This window comes from Anopheles bellator, chromosome 1, assembly GCF_943735745.2.
Source record: "Anopheles bellator chromosome 1, idAnoBellAS_SP24_06.2, whole genome shotgun sequence".
NCBI lineage: Eukaryota > Metazoa > Arthropoda > Insecta > Diptera > Culicidae > Anopheles > Anopheles bellator.
The window spans coordinates 34973298-34993544 of NC_071285.1; the positions used below are offsets into that span (position 1 = coordinate 34973298).

Here is a 20247-nt window from a genome sequence, read left to right on the forward strand (position 1 = left end):
CTGAGTGCTGTTGTTGGTGTGTAGTGGTCGTAGCTAGCTAGTGATATTAGTAGGCCGACGTCAACTGCGATAATAGCGGAAAAGAGCAGCTTTGAAGGACGTGAAGTGGATTACGCTAGCGCTGCGGCAACAGCAAAGAATTCAAAGTACCGCATGAAGGCTAGCGTCACCATCGGCGTCGTCAGTGTACGTTTGTGCGGACCCTCTGTATGTGCAAAAAACTGTTTGCGATTAAATTGAATAGCGCCGCATCACGTGGTCCGCATACTTGTCCGCCAGGATCAAAATAAGGACTCGCAGGGCGCCGCACGCTTCCAAACGCTTCCGCGATGCCGCTGTTTGGGAAAAAAGATTCCGGCAAAAAGGTGCGCAAGGACGCGAAAGATGGCTGCGAGAAGCTGCCCAGCATCGACGAAAAGTACGTCATCAAGGAGCTGCTCGGGACGGGTGCGTTCTCGGAGGTGAGACTCTGCGAGCACAAGGAAACCGCCCAGCAGTACGCGGTGAAGATTATCGACAAAAAGGCGCTCAAAGGCAAGGAGGACTCGCTGGAAAACGAAATTCGTGTCCTCAAGCGCTTCAGTGCCCGGCGCAGCGATGGCACGGGCGTTGGGATCGGGCCGCTGCCCGGCTCGGACAAACCACGCTTTGCACATCCCAACATTGTGCAGCTACTGGAAACGTTCGAGGACAAATCGAAAGTTTACCTGATCATGGAACTGGTGACGGGCGGTGAACTGTTCGATCGGATAGTGGAGAAGGGCTCGTACACGGAGCGGGATGCCTCCAATCTCATCCGACAGGTACTGGAGGCGGTGGACTACATGCACGAGCAAGGCGTCGTTCACCGAGACCTGAAACCCGAAAATCTGCTGTACTACAGCCCGGCCGAGGACAGCAAGATCATGATCAGTGACTTTGGGCTCTCGAAGATGGAGGATTCCGGCTTCATGGCGACGGCCTGCGGTACGCCGGGCTACGTGGCGCCCGAAGTGCTGGCGCAGAAACCGTACGGCAAGGCGGTGGACGTGTGGAGCATAGGCGTCATATCGTACATACTGCTGTGCGGTTACCCACCGTTCTACGACGAGAACGATGCGAACCTGTTCGCCCAGATACTGAAGGGCGAGTTTGAGTTCGATTCCCCGTACTGGGACGAGATTAGTGACTCGGCGAAAGACTTTATCCGCAATCTGATGTGCGTTAACGTCGAGCGACGGTTCACGTGCAAGCAGGCTTTGGCGCATCCCTGGATTTCGGGCAACGCGGCCAGCAGCAAGAACATTCACGGCACCGTTTCGGAGCAGCTGAAGAAGAACTTTGCCAAATCGCGCTGGAAGCAGGCGTACCACGCGGCCACCGTCATACGGCAGATGCAACGAATGGCGCTCAACAGCGGCACTGGCGGAGGTGTCGGAGCGTACGGGCGGAGTGCGTCACGGATTAGCAATGCGCCCGATGCAGGGCCGGGGGGCACCGACGAGCAGCAGCAGTCAGTAGGACAAACAGACACCACTGCCTCTAGCAGTAAGTAAGTAAGAACACAGGTGAACCCGGCGAACGATAGCTTACTAGGGCATCTCGTTAATGTGTGTGCGCGTCTCTATGCGGTTGTGTACACACCCGGCAAGTGTGTGTGTGTGGGTGTATGTATGATGTCCCATGTGATTTCAAACTGGCTTTTTATGTTTTCGATGAAATGATGGTCTTTAATGAATCTCGCTTTTACATACATCCTTTACTTTGGAGGTTACTCGTACTTTGGAAATTGGCACGCAGAACAGCTGAAAAGTTCAAACATTCCTCGGGGTGTGCTCGGTGTGTGCAGCGTGTAAAACGAAGGCCCGGGTAGCCTGCCACGCAATGATCACGCGAAGCAAAACGAATCATTGATTAATGCACAGATGATCAAACGATCAACAGTTAAATAAATGCAACGTATTTCGATGTGTGCCAATTGGTAAGGCACAACTGGAGAAACAGAAGCACTATTAAGCACACTGGCACCTTCTGATGCAGGCACACTTGCTGCATAAATTGAAACCTGTACCATGTCGACCTTCCACCGATAAAATACCACCGATCTCGTCGCTGGGAAAAGGCAAACAGAGGATCGCTGTAAACATTTATTTGGGTGACACCAATGTACCGCCAAAAGTGTGTCGCCCAATCTTTCGCTGACCGACCGGCCTGCATGCGGTTCTCGGTTCGTCCCGAAAGCGAATATGCTTTAACGTACTTACACAGTGACGTATCGGCTTTGATTACTTGGCTTTCTGCAGAAGAACGGGGTTGAAATGCATAAAATGGAACCGTTTTTTGGACAGCTCTTTGTGTGGGACAACCATCGGATGTGTCGTTCTGCAGTTAAAATCACCACTTAGGCCGTGCGTCGGGCATCTTGGGTGAACTGATCAGGTTTTTGCCCCGTGCATTGAGGCCGCTCACAGTGCGCCTTGTAACCGATTTGGTGAGAAATCTCCTTTCTAAATTGCACATACGAAGGAAAGAGAGAGAGAGCGACTGTATGGGGTAGAGAGTGTAAGAAGTGCGCTGACACGTTTTTGGACACTATTTGAAGGATTTGGCTGTTGGAGGACTGTAACATAACGGCCTTACATTTACTTAGGCTGATGTTTACTTAATTTCTGTTAGTTTACTGTATGTTTCTGCTATACTCGTAGGCGATATAGTTTGTAATCATTTCAAGACTTTTGTATTGGTATCGATTTTTACCCAATTTTCTACCCGTCAAACTACCATTACTTAACGCAGCCCTGTACCGAAGCAAACCGATCGAGAGGTTGTTGTGTCAGGGCAAAACGGTGAGAAAAAGCTTCAAGTACTACGGTAATGCTGGGCCTCAAACGAAATGTTGTGTTGCCAGTTGTTCCAAAACGATCGGGAAGCAAGTTTGAATGAACGCGCCACATGCACGACGCTATCCAGTCGTTTTATGCTTAACGTAAGTAAAACACAGAACGAATCTCGCGCGGCCCACGTGACCCCATTGCTGGGGAATGGGTTTAAGTGAATGTCGATATTTCCTGCGCTAATACACTTAATTGACGATCCATATCATACACATGACGTAACAATAAACGTTCTCTCTGTTCTTTGGACTTAATTCGTTTGAATTGAAACTCTAACTCTCTTCGTTATCTCAACTCTGTTGCAACGTTGCCACCCAAAACAGGTCATGTCGGGTCGTGGTTGGTAGTGCGAACCATCGTTCCTACCAGGCTAGCTTTTAAGAGCCGTTCATTCCGTACCAGTTAGAGGGGTGGCGGTGTGTGGAGAAAAATGTTATTAAAAAACCACCTATTCCTACAACAAACAGCTTATCAGTTAACCCTATCTCGTTGATGTGGCTTCACACGCGGTACGTGATGGAAACAAACGAATAGTGAAACAAAAATCACACATAGTAAAACGGGAAAGAGCCTGTGCGTGGTGGATAAAACACATGAGCAAATATGAGAATCATACAACTTAACGCTAACGAAATAAAGTAATACGATAAATATACACAAGACCATTATCTGAATGTTTGTTGAGCTACTGATTTCTAATGTAAGCCTGCAAGTTATCCCTTAATAGCTGTTAATCAAGAGTAGTAAACCAGACGAACAAATCAACCAGGAAACTAGTAAACAAATCGAAATCAGCAGCAGCCACTGTGTACTGTAACAGTTCCAAGTAGAGAGTATTTGTTATTGAATGGATTTTTGATTGTACTTGATCATGATCTTGCTTTTGAAGAGTGTAATAAAGTGAGTTGCAACAAGTGATGGCATAAGAACGATGGGACGAGTGTAGCAGAGAACTGGCGGCGATACTCTGCGTCTGCGCACTAGATTTGTATTTTACATTAGTCGTGCTTTTTAAAAATGGTGACTTACATGGCTATAAAACGGAACACAATACAACAGTGTAAAGTGGAAATTGTAGACCTACCTACGACAAACGAAAGACTTAAGAGGAGGGAGCGCGCGAAAGAACGAGCGAGGAAGCTAGGAAAGCTAGGAAAGAATGAGCTTTTTAAAACATATACAACATTTCAGTTTTATAACCACCATTCGTTCCACTGTAGGCGCTGTAAACGAAACGGTGGCCATCATAGGGTGAGAAGAGCCAAGTTTTAGCATCCACACTTTGCTGTTGTGTGGCAAACTATCGATTAACAAACATTCCATTTCTGCTACTTCCAATCGCGTAGTGTAGTAACGGTAGAATAAACCACTCCCCACCAGTTACATTCTTACCCTTTTAGGCGTTTTATATTTCGCTATTCGCTATTTGAACGACCGATTTCATACAGCTGCCAATCCCTTGTCCAGCACTTGTCTTATGTTGTTCACCCATTCTAATCTACAGCAACATTTAGGGCAAGCAAAACACTACTCCGCCACCTTATTAAGTTCCTACATACACTCAAATAGGGTTGTTTGTACATGCTTGGCGATGCCTCTCGTACTGGCGCTTATCTTTTGTGTGACCCACACCCGGCAAGTTGGCAAAAACTATGGTGGAGCAGCGCATACAGCAAGGCCATGCCGGCTCACCGGCTACCCGGTATCAGCTAATATGCTTTGCAGTGCGAAACTGTAAGAGGAATACATAAAAACAAAAACCTCTTGTGCGGCCGGCGATAGGAAGGGCAGTGTAACATAATCAGAGCTAATCGCCGATAGAGGTGACGGGTGGACCTTTGACGCGCGGTTGGTGCGGATGTTTTTAAAAATAACGCCATTTGCCGCCGGAACCCAAAAGCCCGGGGCCCGGGTGAGCATGAAAAGTAAACAACATGAATCTCTTCAAATGTTCGACGGTGTTCCAGAGGATTCGTAGACACACGGCGGCGCCGGGACACAGTAGGTTTAGTAGCGAGGACCGTGGAGAGCGCCTAAGAGCCGTGTTTTACATTAGAGTTTGCATTTTGCACACGTTCTCCGTGTGGCTGGGAAAAATGTTGTACTATAAACGATCCGTCGTCTCTCAATCGTCATCCATCGTCCAAATGCGAGTTGATTGTTGATTTGTTTAAGAAAAAAAAACTAACATACATATGTTATATACGCCGGGCGGACCACAGCGCGTCTGCCGGTGTTGATCCACCCGATACAGTAGAGCGAGCAGCAGTTTGGAGCTGGCAAGAAGGGATCTAATGAAACAAAACATCTATTAAATAAAGAACTAACATAGCAAAAGCGAGCATCGTTGATGTTAAAAGGGTGGCAGCATATGTGTACCTTTAAACTTATGTAAAGCAAAAGCTGAATATATTTAAACATACAACACTATTAAAAGCGGAAGCAGAAAGAAAACAAACTAAAAACACACATTTAACGCTTGTGGGATGCGGAGAGGTGGACATTGTTTTTGTCTTATACATTTTACAAATAGCCAAACAAACAGTGTTGACAGAGAGTTGCTTGTGGCGTGTGTGTGTGTGCGTGTGTGTGTGCGTGGGTGTATGTGTGTACGAGAAAGTAACAATGTCTCGGTTCAACTACACTGACTAAAAAAGGACCTACACAAAAGGCATCAAAGTGGGGAGCCAGCGAGCGGAAGCTCAACGATCGCGCGTTGCAGCAACAGGAAGCTGGCAAGGAAGGAGAATTCAACTAATACAATAATTTTATTATGTGGTCTATGAATGTGATCTATACTTATAAAAATGGGAAGAAAAAAAAGAAAAAGTAACAACAAAAACCTAGTACCAGATAAGTAGGTGTTATTTTTAAGGGCGGTAATTAAAACACAAGGAGAACAAAACACGAAACAAACAAATGCAAACAGAAAACATTACAAAGAGATATTAATTGAAGTACATAGTGTAGCGCAAGCTCAGGCGGTAAAACGGGGGACAAAACAAGGATACGAGTGTGCTATGGTCACAGAACTTGAGGCAAGCAAAACTCAGAAAGAGAAACACACAAAACCACACACAGGCGCGCGTGTGCGCCATCAGCATTGTATCACACAATCATCATCATCACGTTGCGCAACTTCGGACAGGTTAACACGCTGGATCGATCCGTTTTACTGACACCATGGATCGTGCGGAGATCAACCGTGAGTGAAACAAGCGTCAAAACCCACCCACGGCAAACAAAACGCGAGACCTACGCGCATAACATTAACGAACAGTGTAAAGAAAGCGAAATAACAAAAACATATTAAAATAATCTGGTTATACGAGATGCAGCTTGCTAAATAGCATTTAATAATCTCAATAAATTCGTTCATTGTGTAACTGAAACGTTGAGTGTGTTTTCAACAATTTTCTATCTACAAAGACGACGTTACTTATGGGACGCGTCTTGGAGGTTAGATTGATATCCAGAATGTAGCGTCGAAATGATCACACTATTCGAGAATTTTGCCGGCTCAAAATCGGGACCCTTTTTGGCCTATCTCAGTAGTAGATACAACAAGTAGAAAATACAAAGTTGGTCTGTTCTACGAGATCAACTAAAGAAAAGCGACATAATGCATCCATTTTCAGCCAGACATTCTGTCGAAAGAGGAGTGCAACAGTTCGTAGGCGTAAGCGACATCCACAGGGTCATATCGAGCGTGTTGCGTAATCTGGTAATAATCCATTTCAAACCGGTCGATGCCCGAACACCAAAAAAACGATCCGAAAATCTGCGTGAAACGATCTGCGGGTGCGTGATTATTGCCACGAAAATACGCGATCAAATCAATCGCAAACCCTTTCCGAGAACACGATAAAGCTATGCTGTTCAATGGCAATCCACCATTCACTTATCCCTGGGGAGAAAAGTAATGCAAGAACTGATCCATCTGGCAGCAGAAGAAGAGCAGTTTGATACTCTTCGTAAACGCATGCCGCGATCAAGATCCTCCGGGTGGTGAGTGGCGTATTCAAACGACTGAACAGACCCCCTCTATATGCTTACCAGATTATCCGGCACGATTCTCCTTCCTATCACTCACACGACCGCAAATATATCGGCATACGACTCTAAATCACATCCAAAACATTTTCTAATGCCTGGTTCGACACGTACGTGAGCATTTTCCGATCTTACGCAACAGAGCACTTGACTACTGATGCTTGGCTTGGCTAAAATGTAAATTCAATTACGAAACATTCTCAAAATGCTGAAGATTCTGCGTTTAGCATTAAAACATTGGCGACAAAGAAATCCATTATTTTCTCGATAGATGACTGAACCGATCGATACTTCGTAAACTGTTGATCAAACAAATTAAAGCTTATGCTGGTTGTAAAGTTGACATTTCATACAAAAAAAAAATGTTTTGCTGGTTTTTGTTTCTTCCATTCAGTTGTGAGTGGCAGGATCTTACCAATGGAAGTCAACCAAGAGAAAACATTCATAACATTTAACACGTTTTCTCTTATAATGGCAGAGCAAATGCAAGTCAGGCCGCTGAAATTGTGAATTTTGTTTATGGTACGCATACTGTAACAGTAACGTTGGTAAAAAAAAACCCTGAACTCAATTATAAAGACATAAGATAATCTTGGGTCGATTTATCTCCACAAATGCAGGAAACACACTGAGATATGGTATACAGATGAACCTCCCCACTGACGACTTTTTAGCCTTCACTTATCTTTTCAGGGTATTTTTTTTATAAGTAAGGTAAGTAGTGAAATTTGGAAACTTTATCATTAAAAGATTTGCTTCACAAACAGCACCACACGAAACCTTCTACTGCATCCCTCCTTTTCATGTTCTCATTGTTCCACTAGTAGCTATTGTTTTTGTACAAAATAATAAGTGGCTTAAATAGAAATAATACGACAATACTGCACGAGACTCCAAAATCCTATGTGCAAACCATTTGTATGGACAGTTTTGTTCTTTATTGATACCTTAAATATACACACACGGAAACGAGGGCCAAGTGCATTCACATCCCTTTCCGGCGGCAACTGAACGCCAGGCCAGCCCACGGGGGATTCTATTTAAGGTAGGAGCGCGTGTTTAGTTTGTTTATTACTTCTTGTTTATTTTTGTCATTTCAATTCATAGATATTCACTGTCCCATTGCTGCTTGCAATGTTGCTGCATTTGTTTTTTTAAGAATGAACATTACTTTAATAATTTAAGAATAGAGCACGCCAAAAGTTGTGTGTGTTTGTGGTTTGCATGTGATTTCATAATATAGCAATCAATTTTACAATTAATCCCACTCTCAATCGTTCGTTTAGCGTTGAATCCCTACAGGTATCAGTTTGTCGCGGATCGCTTTTTGCGCCTCTGTTTTTACCGTTCTTACCCACCATACACTAATCATCTTTAAACGGAACACACACAACACACGCACAGTGTATTCGCTATCGAAGTTCTGGTTTGCTAATTATATATATATATGTTTGTATAGGGGGGATTACTACTACTGTTTATTCATGTACTACCGTAAAAAGTTAATGAGATGCTGGCTAGCAGTAGTAAAAGACGGTGTGGCATAATACCAACCAAAGATGAAAACCGTAAGCTCGGCGGCGCCTCGCTGAATGAATTGTTATGAGCGATGAGTGGTCGGACAGTCGCGATGGTGGCGTCGCATCACATCTACAGGCCACACACCGATAAGCTTAACCTAAACTCAACCGGAACTGTTCGCGATACGTTCATTAAAAAAAAGGACCAAAGAGAACTCTCTTTAGGGCTGGCCTAAGGCTTTCCTATTCTTTCACAAAAGTATCCACTCTCAAGCGCGGGGAATTGCAAAACAAAAATCCATAAAATGAAAAACAACACAACGTGTACCGATTATCGGTGCCGCTACGGGTAAAACGCCGTGATTATCCGCCATCCAGTTCCTCAAGCGTCTTTCATTGAGAGTTGTCTTAGGTGTTCATATTCAAAGAAAACATACATTATACAGATAAAGTACACAAGGTCAGGTCTCGCGCGGCAGCGTGTCTCTATCCGCTATCGGTTTCGGTGCGATTGGGTGCATCTCTTGCATGCGCGGATCGAATCCTGTTCATTCTACTAGCACAAAACTAGTGTCGCGTGTCCGCCAACACACGAGCTGCTTTCACGGTTCACGGTTGGCCTCCAGCGCACGCGGTTGCTCTAGCGTAGATGTTGTGTGGTGTGTGGTTCTCGAGCGATGAAAAAGTTTCATTAAAACTACACTACTCTACAACAAGTTAAATATTTGTTTAGGGGCGTCGGGCGGGAAGATTAAAAATAAGAAAAAAGACGAACATGTTCAATAGGCAGCGGCAAACGAAAAGTGGCCAAACCGAAGGGCACCCTTGCACAGAATACTAGGCAAGAGGGAACACCAGCTCGTCATCGTTGCGCCTCAGTTTGATCCGATATTGCTGGAGCCCCCGGAACCCCCCTTCGAGTGGTAGTTACCGTACGAGGACGATGCATTCTGATGGCTGTACTGCTGGTTCCAGTACGCGCCCGAAGACGAGCCCGACTGATCACCGCTGCCCCCATTCTGTCCGCCGCCCTGGTGCAGCAAGTTCTTCAAGTTCGACTGTGGGAGAGTGGGCGAAAAAGAGGAAAAGAGAAGCACAAAACACACATAAGTCATTGAATGTGAAAGATCACGCCACGTTGCCGAAGTAACATATCAATTGAAACCGAAAAAAGTAAGAGTTAAATTTGAAACCGCGCGTCGCGTTAGGGGGTGCTTTCTTTTATGGTTACAAACCGTACCATAGTGTATAGTAGTACCAAACTGCCCCACTGACCCACAACCATACCCGACACAGGGCACATTCGAGGGCTCAACATTGTGCCACACACAGCACCGAGACTACAAAGCGTTCCCAGTAGAAGAACCAGTATAGGAGAACCGCTCAAAACCAGGCGGGAAAGGTTTTTGCTGATTCGCTTTGCACTTGTGAAAGTTGTTAAAATGGTTTCTCAATATTTGAAATCGTTATCCGAAACGGAAGAAAACGGAAAAAAGACAAACAGAAGCCAGAGACAGAGAATGGTGAAAAGAAATCGAACGACAGCAAAGAACATAAGAACAACCCGATCATCCTTACCTTCCACTGTCCACGGTGGGGACAGGAAGAAAGTTGGAGTCGTGTTGAGGCGCGATCGCGAAACCTGCGCTTGACATTGCGGTTTTGCGATCGACGAGCGTATTCAGTGGTGCAGTGGTCAGCTACCAGAGCCGCTAGTGAATTGAGTAGAGCGCGGGTGCCGTGACTATGTTGATGGTGGATGACGATGGTGATGATAATGACGATGACGATGACGATGCTGTTGCTAGGGGGATTGAACCTCCTCTGGCTCCTTTTTTTACCTCTTCATGTTGCCACTCACTGCGGAGTGTAAAGTATGTGGCACATTTGCCTTCCCGGATACACGATGAGGTAATAGCGTGCTTGACGGTGATACACTGTGCTTTTCCTGTATATTCTTATCGTTTTTTGTTTTTAATTGTTTTGCATCACCGGTCGTTTCTAACGCACGGAAAAGCGCAAAAGCAGCCAAATATACACACCGAATGGAGAAGAAACAAAAGCGACACCCGACACGTTGGCGGCTTTTATTTACGGCTAAACGCGTCCACTATTTAGAACCTAAACCTGTGTGTATGTATGTGCCCCAAACGGGCTTTTGCCGCAGGGCGGAAGCTACTCTATTCACATTAAAACACGCTTTCGCGTGTGACACGCTAAAATTATCCTTTCTGCTACAAGAAGTGAACGCTTCCACCGACAGCAGCGAAACTGGCCACCGCGGCTAGTGGAGTGGCTGTGGGCAATGGGACAGTTGTGTACTATGGCGGTGTCGGTGGCGTCAGTCGGTGCGCGCGTCGGGTCGGGTCCGGGTTAGGAGTGGCTGGAGACGGGTGACTGTAAAACTAAACTAACCTCTTCCCCGGCCGTTCCCGCACCTACCATGGCTCCATTCTTTTAAGCCCGCCTCTTCGCTCCTTGGCGCGTTAATGATCCTAGAGGATACACGGGGCAACACACAAAAACATGAACACAATTTTAATAAGGCGCCGTAACACATCAGCTACGATATTTTGAAACAAAGAACGGAAGCTCGAGCTTCCGGATCCGGCTGCACACGCCACCTGCGCGCCTTTAGGGGAACGGTAATGTGGATGAAGGAAATGAGAAGGAGCTGGCTCCACTGTTTGCCCCCCAAATGGAACTCTACGACCACTCCGAACGAGACGCGACCGCATCATACCGCGTTCTTTAGTAGTAAACAAACCAACCGAGATCCAATTGCCGTGCGCTGCTGGTATGTCGTTGTGTCAGCGTGTGTTTGTGTAGAAAGGCCGTAGAAAACAAACCCGCAAAACTAAACAAAGCTAAAGGCGCGCAACAATGTGCAGCCAAAAACAGATTGCACGAAACACGCTCGGCCTTTGATCGAGCTTTCATCATTTAAAATGATCGTTCTCTGGCGTTGGGAGATCCCGAAAAAAGCGTTCCTCTTACCTGCCACCAGCTGTACCAGGTGTCGGAGGTGCCCGAGTTACCGCCATAGTTGTTCCACTGTTGTTGTTGCTGCTGCCCACCGTGTGCGTTCCATCCCGAGCTATTGTATCCTGTGTGTTACAGAAAACGAAAATTAGCGCTTTCGTTAGAGCAGTTCACGGTGGCGGCGGCCAGAGGGCCCTCTCACCTCGACGATCGCGACGTCGCGCATCGTATCGGTTGTTGGAATGATCCTGCTGCTGTTGCTGGTAGCCACGGTTCGTATAACCACGATCATTGTAATACCTGTGCGCAAGAAGATCGATAGATCGTAGTAAGAATGAATGTATGCAAAGGGTCCTTTTCTGTCTCTTCTTACCCGCCACTGTTGCGTGACCACGAGTCATAACGGTTACCACCACCACCACCACCGCCGTATCCTGCGCCACCGCGCTGTTGATCATCCCGCCGTCCGTAGCCGTTGCCTCCGCCACTACGATAATCTCCACCGGCGCGATGATGATGATGATGGTACTGACTGCTGTCGTTCGATTTGTTGCCGTACCGATTGTAGCCACCACCGCCGCCGCTACCGCCACCACCAGAACCACTGCCGTACCGGTTCGTTTTGTTGGTGTACTGGCCCTGCGAACGATTGTGATTCCATCGCGAAGTGTAGCTGTTGGAGGAGTTCGAGCTTCCACTGTTTTTCTGATTGTGGTGGTTTCGGTTCGACTGATTGCCCCGTTGGCGCCGCGGAGGTATTAACTTCCTGCCCTCTTCGTTCAGCTTTTTGATCATTTCCCGTGCCTCTGTTTCGGGCAACTCGGGAAACATGATCTCCGTGTATAGCTTTAGCTCGGCTGATGGCACAAAAATGTTTGCTGTAAAAAAAAAAGAACAACACTACAACTGCTGACCACATGAACCGCACTGCAGTCTTCATCTCGCGTGCCTTACCCTTCATGGTGTTGAGGTTCGTGTCAGGTACTTCCTTGCCGTACTTGGCAATTTTCTCTTCGTAGCGCCGTTTGTACTCTTCCACGCTCGGGATAACTGCGACCGCACGTCGTGACTTAAAGCCACCGAATCCCCTGAGGCGGCGCTTTTGCTCCGAAGAAAAGACGTTCGTCTGTCCAGAAGAAAACCATTGAGTATACCATTAAAATGGTAAACGTCAAACTATAGGAGGCGAGCCTCCGAACGAACCTGATCAACGAGAATGTGACGGCGACGCTTGCAAGCGATTTCAATCAACCGGCCAATGTTCCGGGTAAGCTGCTCAATCACCTTCTGCCACTGCGGTGTATTGGAAGGTTCGCGGGGCTGTGCCAGAATCTGTCGGAACAGTGACGGATCAACAACGTTGATAAGTACGAAGCATTAGGAGAGACATGTTCTCAGCTTACCTTCATATTCTCAAGCAAACTGTTGACGCTCAGCACGGTGAACGATGCTTCAGGGTTTTCACGAAGATAATTTTGCACCCAGTGCGTTTTGCCGCTTCCCGGTAGCCCAATCATCATTATTAACTGCAAGAAGAAATGTTTATCATGATCACAATGTCTATCGCACGTGCAGTGTAGCTTCTATACCTCACAACAGTCTCTCGTCGGTGGTCCTTTCAGTCCTTCAACAATCAGATCCGGGGTTTCTTCAATCAAACGGTCGCAAAAGTGAAACTCGGGGTCGAATGGAACGCTTTCGGTGGATACTGCGTCCCCGTCGCTAGTGGCTGCAGAGTCGCTAGTGTCAGTAGTAGCTACCTTCTCCTGGGTGTCTTCAGCCTTCGATTCTTCTTCTGTCAAATCGGCCTCTGGCTCAGCACTTTTCTGCGATTCGTCCTTCGACGAATCGGCGTCCACTTTATCGTCCGTAGCTTTATCGGACTCTTCCTTAGCAGCAGTGACCTTTTCTGCCACCTTCAACGGGAACCCTTCCTGGACGGTTCCGAAGTTGATTTTGAAGGATAAGTTTTTCGTGTAAATGTGCGGGAATAGTGCCGCACTGTCGAGGCTGTCCTTTTCAAACACGAAAGCTTCTCCCTGGCGTACTCGGTTGAGCGTAAATTGAATGCTGCACGGTTGTGACTCCAGATCCAAGTAGGCACCGACGACATCATGCTTGCCAAAAGTTGCACCGTACTCCTCGAAGGTGCCACTGCTAACCTTCTGTCCACTGCTGGCGTATCCAAACGAACATGCCGTTTCGCCCAGATTTCGCTTGCCGTCAACCAGCGTCGACCAACCTATCCGAATCTCCGGTGTGCACTCTTCACCTTCTGGTACGAACGGTGAGCGAGTGGCGGGCTGTAATTCATCGCCTACTGATACTTCGTAGAATACTCGCCCACCGGTGAATCCACGGTTAGCGCGTGCCCCACCCCACACCAAACCGAATATGCCATCGGAAAGGGGCTTGGCAGAGAGACAATCCTTCGGGTTAATCATAAGGTTGATATCGGAATCATCTGTGTAAAGAAAAGAGCCATGTGATTGAAAATATCGATAGCTTATGCCGCCGTGTACTTACACCAACTCAATTGTGCTTTGCTCGCCTCATCCGCCAGTTGAGGCTCGATCTCTTCCGACAAAAACTCGATGGTATTGGTATGCTGCGTTTGCTTTTTGTTGCCGGCGTCGGAGGATTCCTTTCCCTTCTCTTCGCCACCACTAGCAGCCGGTTCGGGTTCAGTTTTCAACACCTTTTCGTCCGCTTCCTGCTTTTCGACTGTTTGTTCTTCGTTCCCTTCGACTTCTGCCTTAACTTCCACCTTCACCAGTTCCGATTCTGCTGGTGGCAGAGGGCTGACTTCGTCCTCGGTGGCTACGTTAGAGGATTCATCTGCTGCCAGCGGATCCTCTGGAGTATGCTCTTGATTTTCGCCACGCCGCACGTCATCCTCGTCTAGCAACGATGAAGGAGGTTTCACTTCCGGTGCTTCCGTGTCCATTGCGAAAACTGGTTCCACATCCGGCACCGAAGAACCCAGCGTGTCTTCACTCTTCTCCGACAGAAGCTGAGTGTGGTCGGCGGCAACGAAAGCATCGAAAGATTGCGCGCTGTCTTCGCCTTTTACTTCGGGCCACACGGTGTCAGTAAGCTCCATCTGGGCGTCGAGCCGCTCATCTGCTGCCACTGTTGCTGGTGGTTCCGGTTCCTCTTGCACCGCTTCAAGGCATGACGCTGCTTCGGCCAGCCGTTGAGGAGAGGGTGTTTTTGTCATGGAACGTGAACGGCCGCGCTTGCGGGCACTACCCAGCAGTGATGCGGCCGGCGTGTGTTCTCCAAGACTGTCTGTGGGAGACGGTGACCGTGTCATGGAACGCCTTCGGCTGCGGCGTACCGGTGTTTCCGCTCTTTTGTCTACAACAGGAGAGAGCAAATAGAAATTAGCAAAGCTTCTGAAAGAAAATACAACGCGTTCAACGAGAATCATCAACCACGGTGTGGTAATCAATACTTTGCGGAAGAAAGCCATAGCAAGTTACACAATGTTATTGTTGTTTTCGTACGGTAATTTATCTGCCACCGAATTACTATAGTTCCACATTGGCTAGCCAAGGTAAACAACGATCGTCAATACATCAATGAATTTCATTCAATGAAACCAAACACAGCAAGCCGAGGTTGTAACTAAGCCCAAAGCGTGGAAGAAACCGAATAAAGATGCCACCAAAGTGGAGCATGGGAAGTGCAGCAAAACAGCAAAACAAAACAGGTACACATCCAGAGGCACGGCTGTTGTTTACAAGTCGGAGCATTTGTCTTGCCCATATCTTCCTCCGCTTTCCATCAAGAGTTGCTAAACACAGCCAACATCGAGGCGAGGCTTGCTTTTCGTTTCCGAAAAACCAATTACGCACACTTTCTCCTACCACGCGATCCAACCGTACTACACATTGCGGGCTCGCGCGTGTGTGCGTTTGGTTTGGTGGTATCGGTGCAAGGGAGATAGCTTAGACGCGCAAGCGGGTACGAGCAACTTTTTCCCTTCACAAACAAAATGGCGCGCTATTCGACTTGCTAGCGAGCAGCATTCATTACACACATAAACCCACTCCGCGGAGCGCAGCATTGGCTCGCATGTTTTTTTGACACACACGGAAGAAAGCACAGGTTTCACTCACTTGGCATCGAAAGATCCTCGATAGCCTGCTCTTGGGGCTCATGCTGGTGCAGAACTTCACTTGAAACTTCATTGAACGTCTGCTGTTGCTGCTGTTGCTGCAATAGCTGCTGATGTTGCAGCAGTAACTGCTGCTCCTGGAGCTGTTGTTGCTGCAGAAATAGTTGTTGCTGCTGCTGATGCTGTTGTTGCTGCTGCTGGTGCTGCTGTTGCAGCAAAAAGTGCTGCTGTGCCTGGAATTGCTGCGGGCTGCTCAGCCCGACGGCGGTGACGGTAGCGTTGCTTTCTCGCTCGATCGCCTCCTTGAGACGCTCCAGCAGCACCGCTTTCACGCCTTTGGTATCTAGGTTTCGGGCCGCAAGCTCGGCCTTTAAGTCGGCCACCTTGAGCTTCGCTAGATCCATCGTGAATCTACGCACGCACTATCCTTGCTCGGAGTTGTACCTAGGAAACGGAACGCGAAGCGACACGGGATAAAACTGGCGCAGAAAAACACGGCTCCTTGCACCTCTGGCCAATAACACGCGACGCACATCAATGCACTGGAGGGATTATAACTGGGACAACTGACAAATGGTGTTGCCCGATCAAAGGGTTTGCTGTCAAACGGAAGTGTCGCCAGCACAACAAAAAAGCCAACACTACCAAACGGCATCCATTGTTCCCTTTTGCTCGCCGTGAAGTGATACGAAACATTTTAAGAGAAACATTATGTGGTTGCAAACAATTTTCTCTTTCCATTACATAAAGTAGGATGGAAAAGAGTTATGGCGATCTGAAAGGTGCTACAGATTTGCTGAACAGCATCTACACTGCCGTACGAAAGTATCGACCTTCCGTACTTGGGTCTTGTTTCATTGATGTTTTGCAAATCAAAGCGTGCCACGGTATTCTTTGCTCGTCGTTATAGACAATTCAGTTGTGCAGTTGTATCACCTCTAGAAGTAACGTTGTTCCCACGCTAGTGATAATCTCAACGGTTTATTATTTGAAGCAAAATATAATTATTGTTACTGTTAATTTTCCTACTGTTGCTTTGTTATATCTAGTGCACTTCAGTTTAAGCGTCTATTCGATTCGTGTGTATTATTAGGTAAGCTAAGAGATATAGCTAAGAGAATTGGTATTTTCTTTGTATATAATGTATGCTGGTTGTCGTACGAACAATACATCTCGATACATCCGTCCGCCCGCCCGCCTCGATCACGATCCTTCCTGTCCCTGTGTCCTAGCGATTGCTTCTTGCATACGTGTTGAGATACGTCTGAGTGTTTCGGTCCATAGAGGAGGTGGCAAAGGTGTGCATTGTATTCGAAGTACGCGCGGAATTGGTGTTCATGGTCGATGACGATCACGCTCTGACACCGTCTGCCTGAGGGGAATCTGCAGGAGTATCGTTCAGGTTCCGTCCTGTCTCGCCGGTGAGTGGTGTTTTCCGCTACCTTCCGTCACACACCATCCACCTATGTACACATACAGACCGCGCACACACGACCGTAATTGCGCCACCAGCGGAATACCTTGGCTTTCCTTCCTTCGGTTGATTTGTGTGTTTTGTGTGGTTGTTTCAAATATAATATCAAGAATGTAACGAGTTCCGATTCCACGGATCTATCCGCCGCGTCTAGCCATTTGGTGCGTAGGAAGCGTACCACCACGGCAGTTCCTGCCGATCGGTGGTACATGCTGCCGTTTTGGCCGTTCTGTCACGCCCGGTTTTCACATCACTTTACACTTCTCCTTCAGTGTACCGCTCCCCTCGCCACCTGCGGCCCCTGCCGCCCCCGCCGCCGCGCTCGATTGCTGTGCGTTGCTGGATCCCGTTTTGTCTTTCCCGTCCTTAGCTTTGTCCTTATCCTTGGCCTGTTTTTCCTTGTCCTTGTCCTTCTCCTTGCCCTTCTGCATCTGCTTCTCCTTCTTCTCCTTCAGCAGCTTCTCCTCCTTGGCCTGCTCCTTCATCATCTTCTTCTTGTTTTTCTTCTTGTTCTTCCCGTCGAGCTGCAGGGACACGTTGCGGTTCTTCTCCATGTTTAGCAGTTCCTGTCAGGTTGGACAACGCAACAAAGGGTAAGAACAACCGGTCTGAACGGGGTCAAAGGCCGCACCATCAATTACCTGGAACAGTTCGGTCACATTGTGGTTCTCCTTGGCAGATGTCTCCATAAACGATACCCCCCAGGTGGCAGCTTCCGTTTGTCCCTCGATGTTGGTCACCTCCCGCAGGTCTTCGCTTTCGTCACACTTATTGCCCACCAGCATTACGGGGATCTGCGAGATTTCCTCACCCTGCAAGCAACACGGTACATGGTGCGGTAAGTGATCGAGCCGACAACGGGGGGCCACCCCACAAACCTTCAGCTCCCGGATCAGGCTCCAGATTGGCCGCAGCTCCTCGAGGCTCTGTTTGGAGCACACCGAGTACACCAGTATGAACGCGTGGCCCTTGGTAATGGACAATCGCTGCATCGCCGGAAACTGGTGCGATCCGGTCGTGTCGGTGATCTGGAGTGTGCATATGTTTTTGTTGCAGCTGATGACCTGGAAGGAAACGTGGGATGAAAACAACCCCCCCGGACTGTTCTGCGGCGTGGCCCTTACCTGCCGGTACGTGTCCTCAATCGTAGGAATGTAGCTCTCCCGGAACGTGCCCTTGATGAATCGCAGGACTAGAGAACTCTTCCCAACACCGCCGGCACCGAACACCACCTGGAGAGAAATCCAGAAACAGGCCAAACGCCAACATTAGCGTGTGTATGCACCGCAGGTACGGGAAGATGCGCAAGATCAGGCATGCACTGCTTCCGGTTAACAACGCCCGCGAAAGGTGCGCCATTAGGGGTTGGCGGGTATCCTTTCCGTGGGAGGAGTTGCCGGGAAAGCCTTTTCTTGGGGCCGTACCACTCGGTAGTCGTTGCTTTGCTCGGGCATCTTGATGTTTTGGAGAATCTTTTTATTATTCCTATCCATTTCCCCCATCTTGCTCGGATTTTTTTAGTTCGTTGCTTCACGAGGATTGTTTTCTGTTTTTGCCTGGCACGCACGCGTTCGCTTCGACCACCCCCGCCCACCCGCGCTTTGGAGTGGAGTCCTTTCTTTATTTCTTCGGCTATTTGTGAGTACTTTCGTTTGCCAAAAAACACACGGTGGTGCAGCACGAGGATGATGCGGGGCCTAATGCGTGTGTGTAGCCTAGGTAGTATGTGCTTGTGCGCGTATTTGTGTTTATGTATATATGGTGTATAATTTTGTGTGTATATATATGTATATATAATAATAACTCTAACAAGAACTCGTATCCGGGCTAAACAGTCGCCTTCTTCGCACTTTGCTTCCACTCTCTCTACGGTGCTTTCACTAATAACAACATTTGTACAACATGGCCAACTACTTCCCGTCCGTAACAGAAACGTACGCACTATAGAAACAAGCTTAAGCACAAAAATTCGATGTGGTTTTTTGTTGAGGACGAACTGTTGTTTTTTTGTTTATTTCGTGTCGTGTTCCTGGGTTCAGGCTACATTTGCTGCCGCAATAAAACCCCGAATTTCATTCCGCAACGCGCAACACAACCGTGAGCTGCTCCTGGCCCATTAGTGTGTCCCGACTTTTGGCGTTTATCACGCGCTCGCCTCGCGTGTGGTTGTGTGCGCGCGTCTGTGTGCGACTGCACGTGTGCGCATGTGGATTGTGGGGAGTGTTCGCGGAATGCGTGTGCGTGCCTGTGTCTGTGCGTGTGTGGGTGGTTTGTTTTAGTTCACGAGGAGAACTATCGAACTACTGACTGCTGGGCTTTGCTGCGGAGACCACTGAGAGAGCGCGTCATCAAAGGATAAAGGACCGTGGCACTGTATTTACAGTCTACCGCCCATTGGCCATTTTGAACGCCTCTCCATGAACGATGCAAAACATTCGTTTGACGCTGCCCATCGGTTTCATCGATGCACGGATCACGCCGCTAACACCCACAGACGACCACGGAAATGGTCCACGGAAATGAACACCAAACAAACTTGTCCTTATCAATGGCAAGTGTTTTGTTCTTCCTGCAGTATATCCCGCGGTGACTAAAACCAGGATCTCATTAGGGCTCTCGGTTACTCATGCTGTCTACATTCGTACAATACTGACACTCTTTTGGCTCTAGGATCTGCATGGATCGGCTCCGATTTGTCAAGGAATGAACATTATGGGGCGGAACCCGGTCTCAACTACGCACGCCACCAAACGTGTTCACCAATCTTAATTTCAAAAAGCTACCAGTGCGAAAAACATTTCAATTCGTTGCGTGTATTGTTGCATTTTTATGGATCTTCGAAACATAATCTGCCGAAAATTGCAAAACTGAAACCGGAAGGCGTGCACACCTTTTTGCATTCTCGATTGATTCATTTCATTCGCACAGTACAATTCAAATAACCAACCAACATTTGAACTGCATTGTTATTTCGTTCAGTGATTTTAACGTTTTATTTTTTCCTTTTTTCAAACTGCCTCACTTTATAGCAAGCTGTTTCGAAAATGCTCTCCGTCCTTCGCATGCCCCGCCGGCCCTCATCTGACCCTCGTGTCGTCCTTCATCCATCGCCCTCGCTGTTGTTATCCTGGCGAGGCGCGTGCGCAATGTTCGACGCCTCGTCCGTCCTTCCTTCCTCGGGGTGGTCCTTGCGTCCTTTCGCTGGGACGCTACACGACGTCG

At 47.8% G+C, this 20247-nt stretch overlaps 3 protein-coding genes across 6 annotated transcripts; 1 reads left to right on the forward strand and 2 right to left on the reverse strand.

The window, feature by feature from the left end:
• The first annotated feature begins 65 nt into the window (after positions 1–65).
• On the forward strand, positions 66–6232 carry LOC131214541 (calcium/calmodulin-dependent protein kinase type 1). Its single transcript, XM_058208904.1, has 2 exons — positions 66–1531; positions 3197–6232. Exons 1-2 carry the CDS (start codon positions 330–332, stop codon positions 3252–3254), a joined length of 1260 nt encoding a protein of 419 aa, XP_058064887.1. The 5' UTR covers positions 66–329; the 3' UTR covers positions 3255–6232.
• A 1669-nt stretch (positions 6233–7901) lies between these two features.
• Positions 7902–15955, reverse strand: LOC131206551 (heterogeneous nuclear ribonucleoprotein U-like protein 2). 3 transcript variants are annotated; one of them, XM_058199140.1, is made up of 11 exons: positions 15553–15955; positions 13955–14788; positions 13018–13892; positions 12832–12954; positions 12632–12760; positions 12383–12554; positions 11802–12306; positions 11631–11728; positions 11444–11553; positions 10889–10941; positions 9460–9504 (listed from the first exon to the last, which is right to left on the reverse strand). In XM_058199140.1, the coding sequence occupies exons 1-10, from the start codon at positions 15953–15955 to the stop codon at positions 10933–10935; spliced, it is 3258 nt and encodes a 1085-aa protein (XP_058055123.1). In that variant the 3' UTR covers positions 9460–9504; positions 10889–10932. The 3 variants fall into 3 exon arrangements, 2 of the variants coding, with proteins under 2 accessions (XP_058055122.1, XP_058055123.1); XR_009156807.1 differs by having other exon boundaries at positions 9462–9504; positions 10862–10941; XM_058199139.1 differs by lacking the exon at positions 10889–10941 and having other exon boundaries at positions 7902–9504.
• Positions 15956–16509: 554 nt separating this feature from the next.
• LOC131212995 (GTP-binding protein Di-Ras2) lies at positions 16510–19097 on the reverse strand. Of its 2 annotated transcripts, XM_058207097.1 has the most exons (5): positions 18450–19097; positions 18150–18257; positions 17904–18089; positions 17667–17837; positions 16510–17591 (listed from the first exon to the last, which is right to left on the reverse strand). In XM_058207097.1, exons 1-5 carry the CDS (start codon positions 18525–18527, stop codon positions 17271–17273), a joined length of 864 nt encoding a protein of 287 aa, XP_058063080.1. In that variant the 5' UTR covers positions 18528–19097; the 3' UTR covers positions 16510–17270. The 2 variants fall into 2 exon arrangements, with proteins under 2 accessions (XP_058063080.1, XP_058063079.1); XM_058207096.1 differs by having other exon boundaries at positions 17667–18089.
• Between the last annotated feature and the right edge of the window lie 1150 nt (positions 19098–20247).

Coding starts and splice junctions, on each gene's coding strand:
- LOC131214541 (XM_058208904.1), top strand. CDS start 330: ATGCCGCTGTTTGGGAAAAAAGATTCCGGCAAAAAGGTGCGCAAGGAC. Junction 1,532..3,196: donor ACCACTGCCTCTAGCAGTAA/GTAAGTAAGAAC, acceptor CACCCAAAACAG/GTCATGTCGGGTCGTGGTTG.
- LOC131206551 (XM_058199139.1), bottom strand. CDS start 15,955: ATGGATCTAGCGAAGCTCAAGGTGGCCGACTTAAAGGCCGAGCTTGCG. Junction 12,761..12,831: donor GTTTGCTTGAGAATATGAAG/GTAAGCTGAGAA, acceptor CTGTTCCGACAG/ATTCTGGCACAGCCCCGCGA. Junction 9,505..11,443: donor CCTGGTACAGCTGGTGGCAG/GTAAGAGGAACG, acceptor ACTCTCCCACAG/TCGAACTTGAAGAACTTGCT.
- LOC131212995 (XM_058207096.1), bottom strand. CDS start 18,527: ATGGGGGAAATGGATAGGAATAATAAAAAGATTCTCCAAAACATCAAG. Junction 18,258..18,449: donor AAAGCAACGACTACCGAGTG/GTACGGCCCCAA, acceptor ATTTCTCTCCAG/GTGGTGTTCGGTGCCGGCGG. Junction 18,090..18,149: donor TTGAGGACACGTACCGGCAG/GTAAGGGCCACG, acceptor GTTTCCTTCCAG/GTCATCAGCTGCAACAAAAA.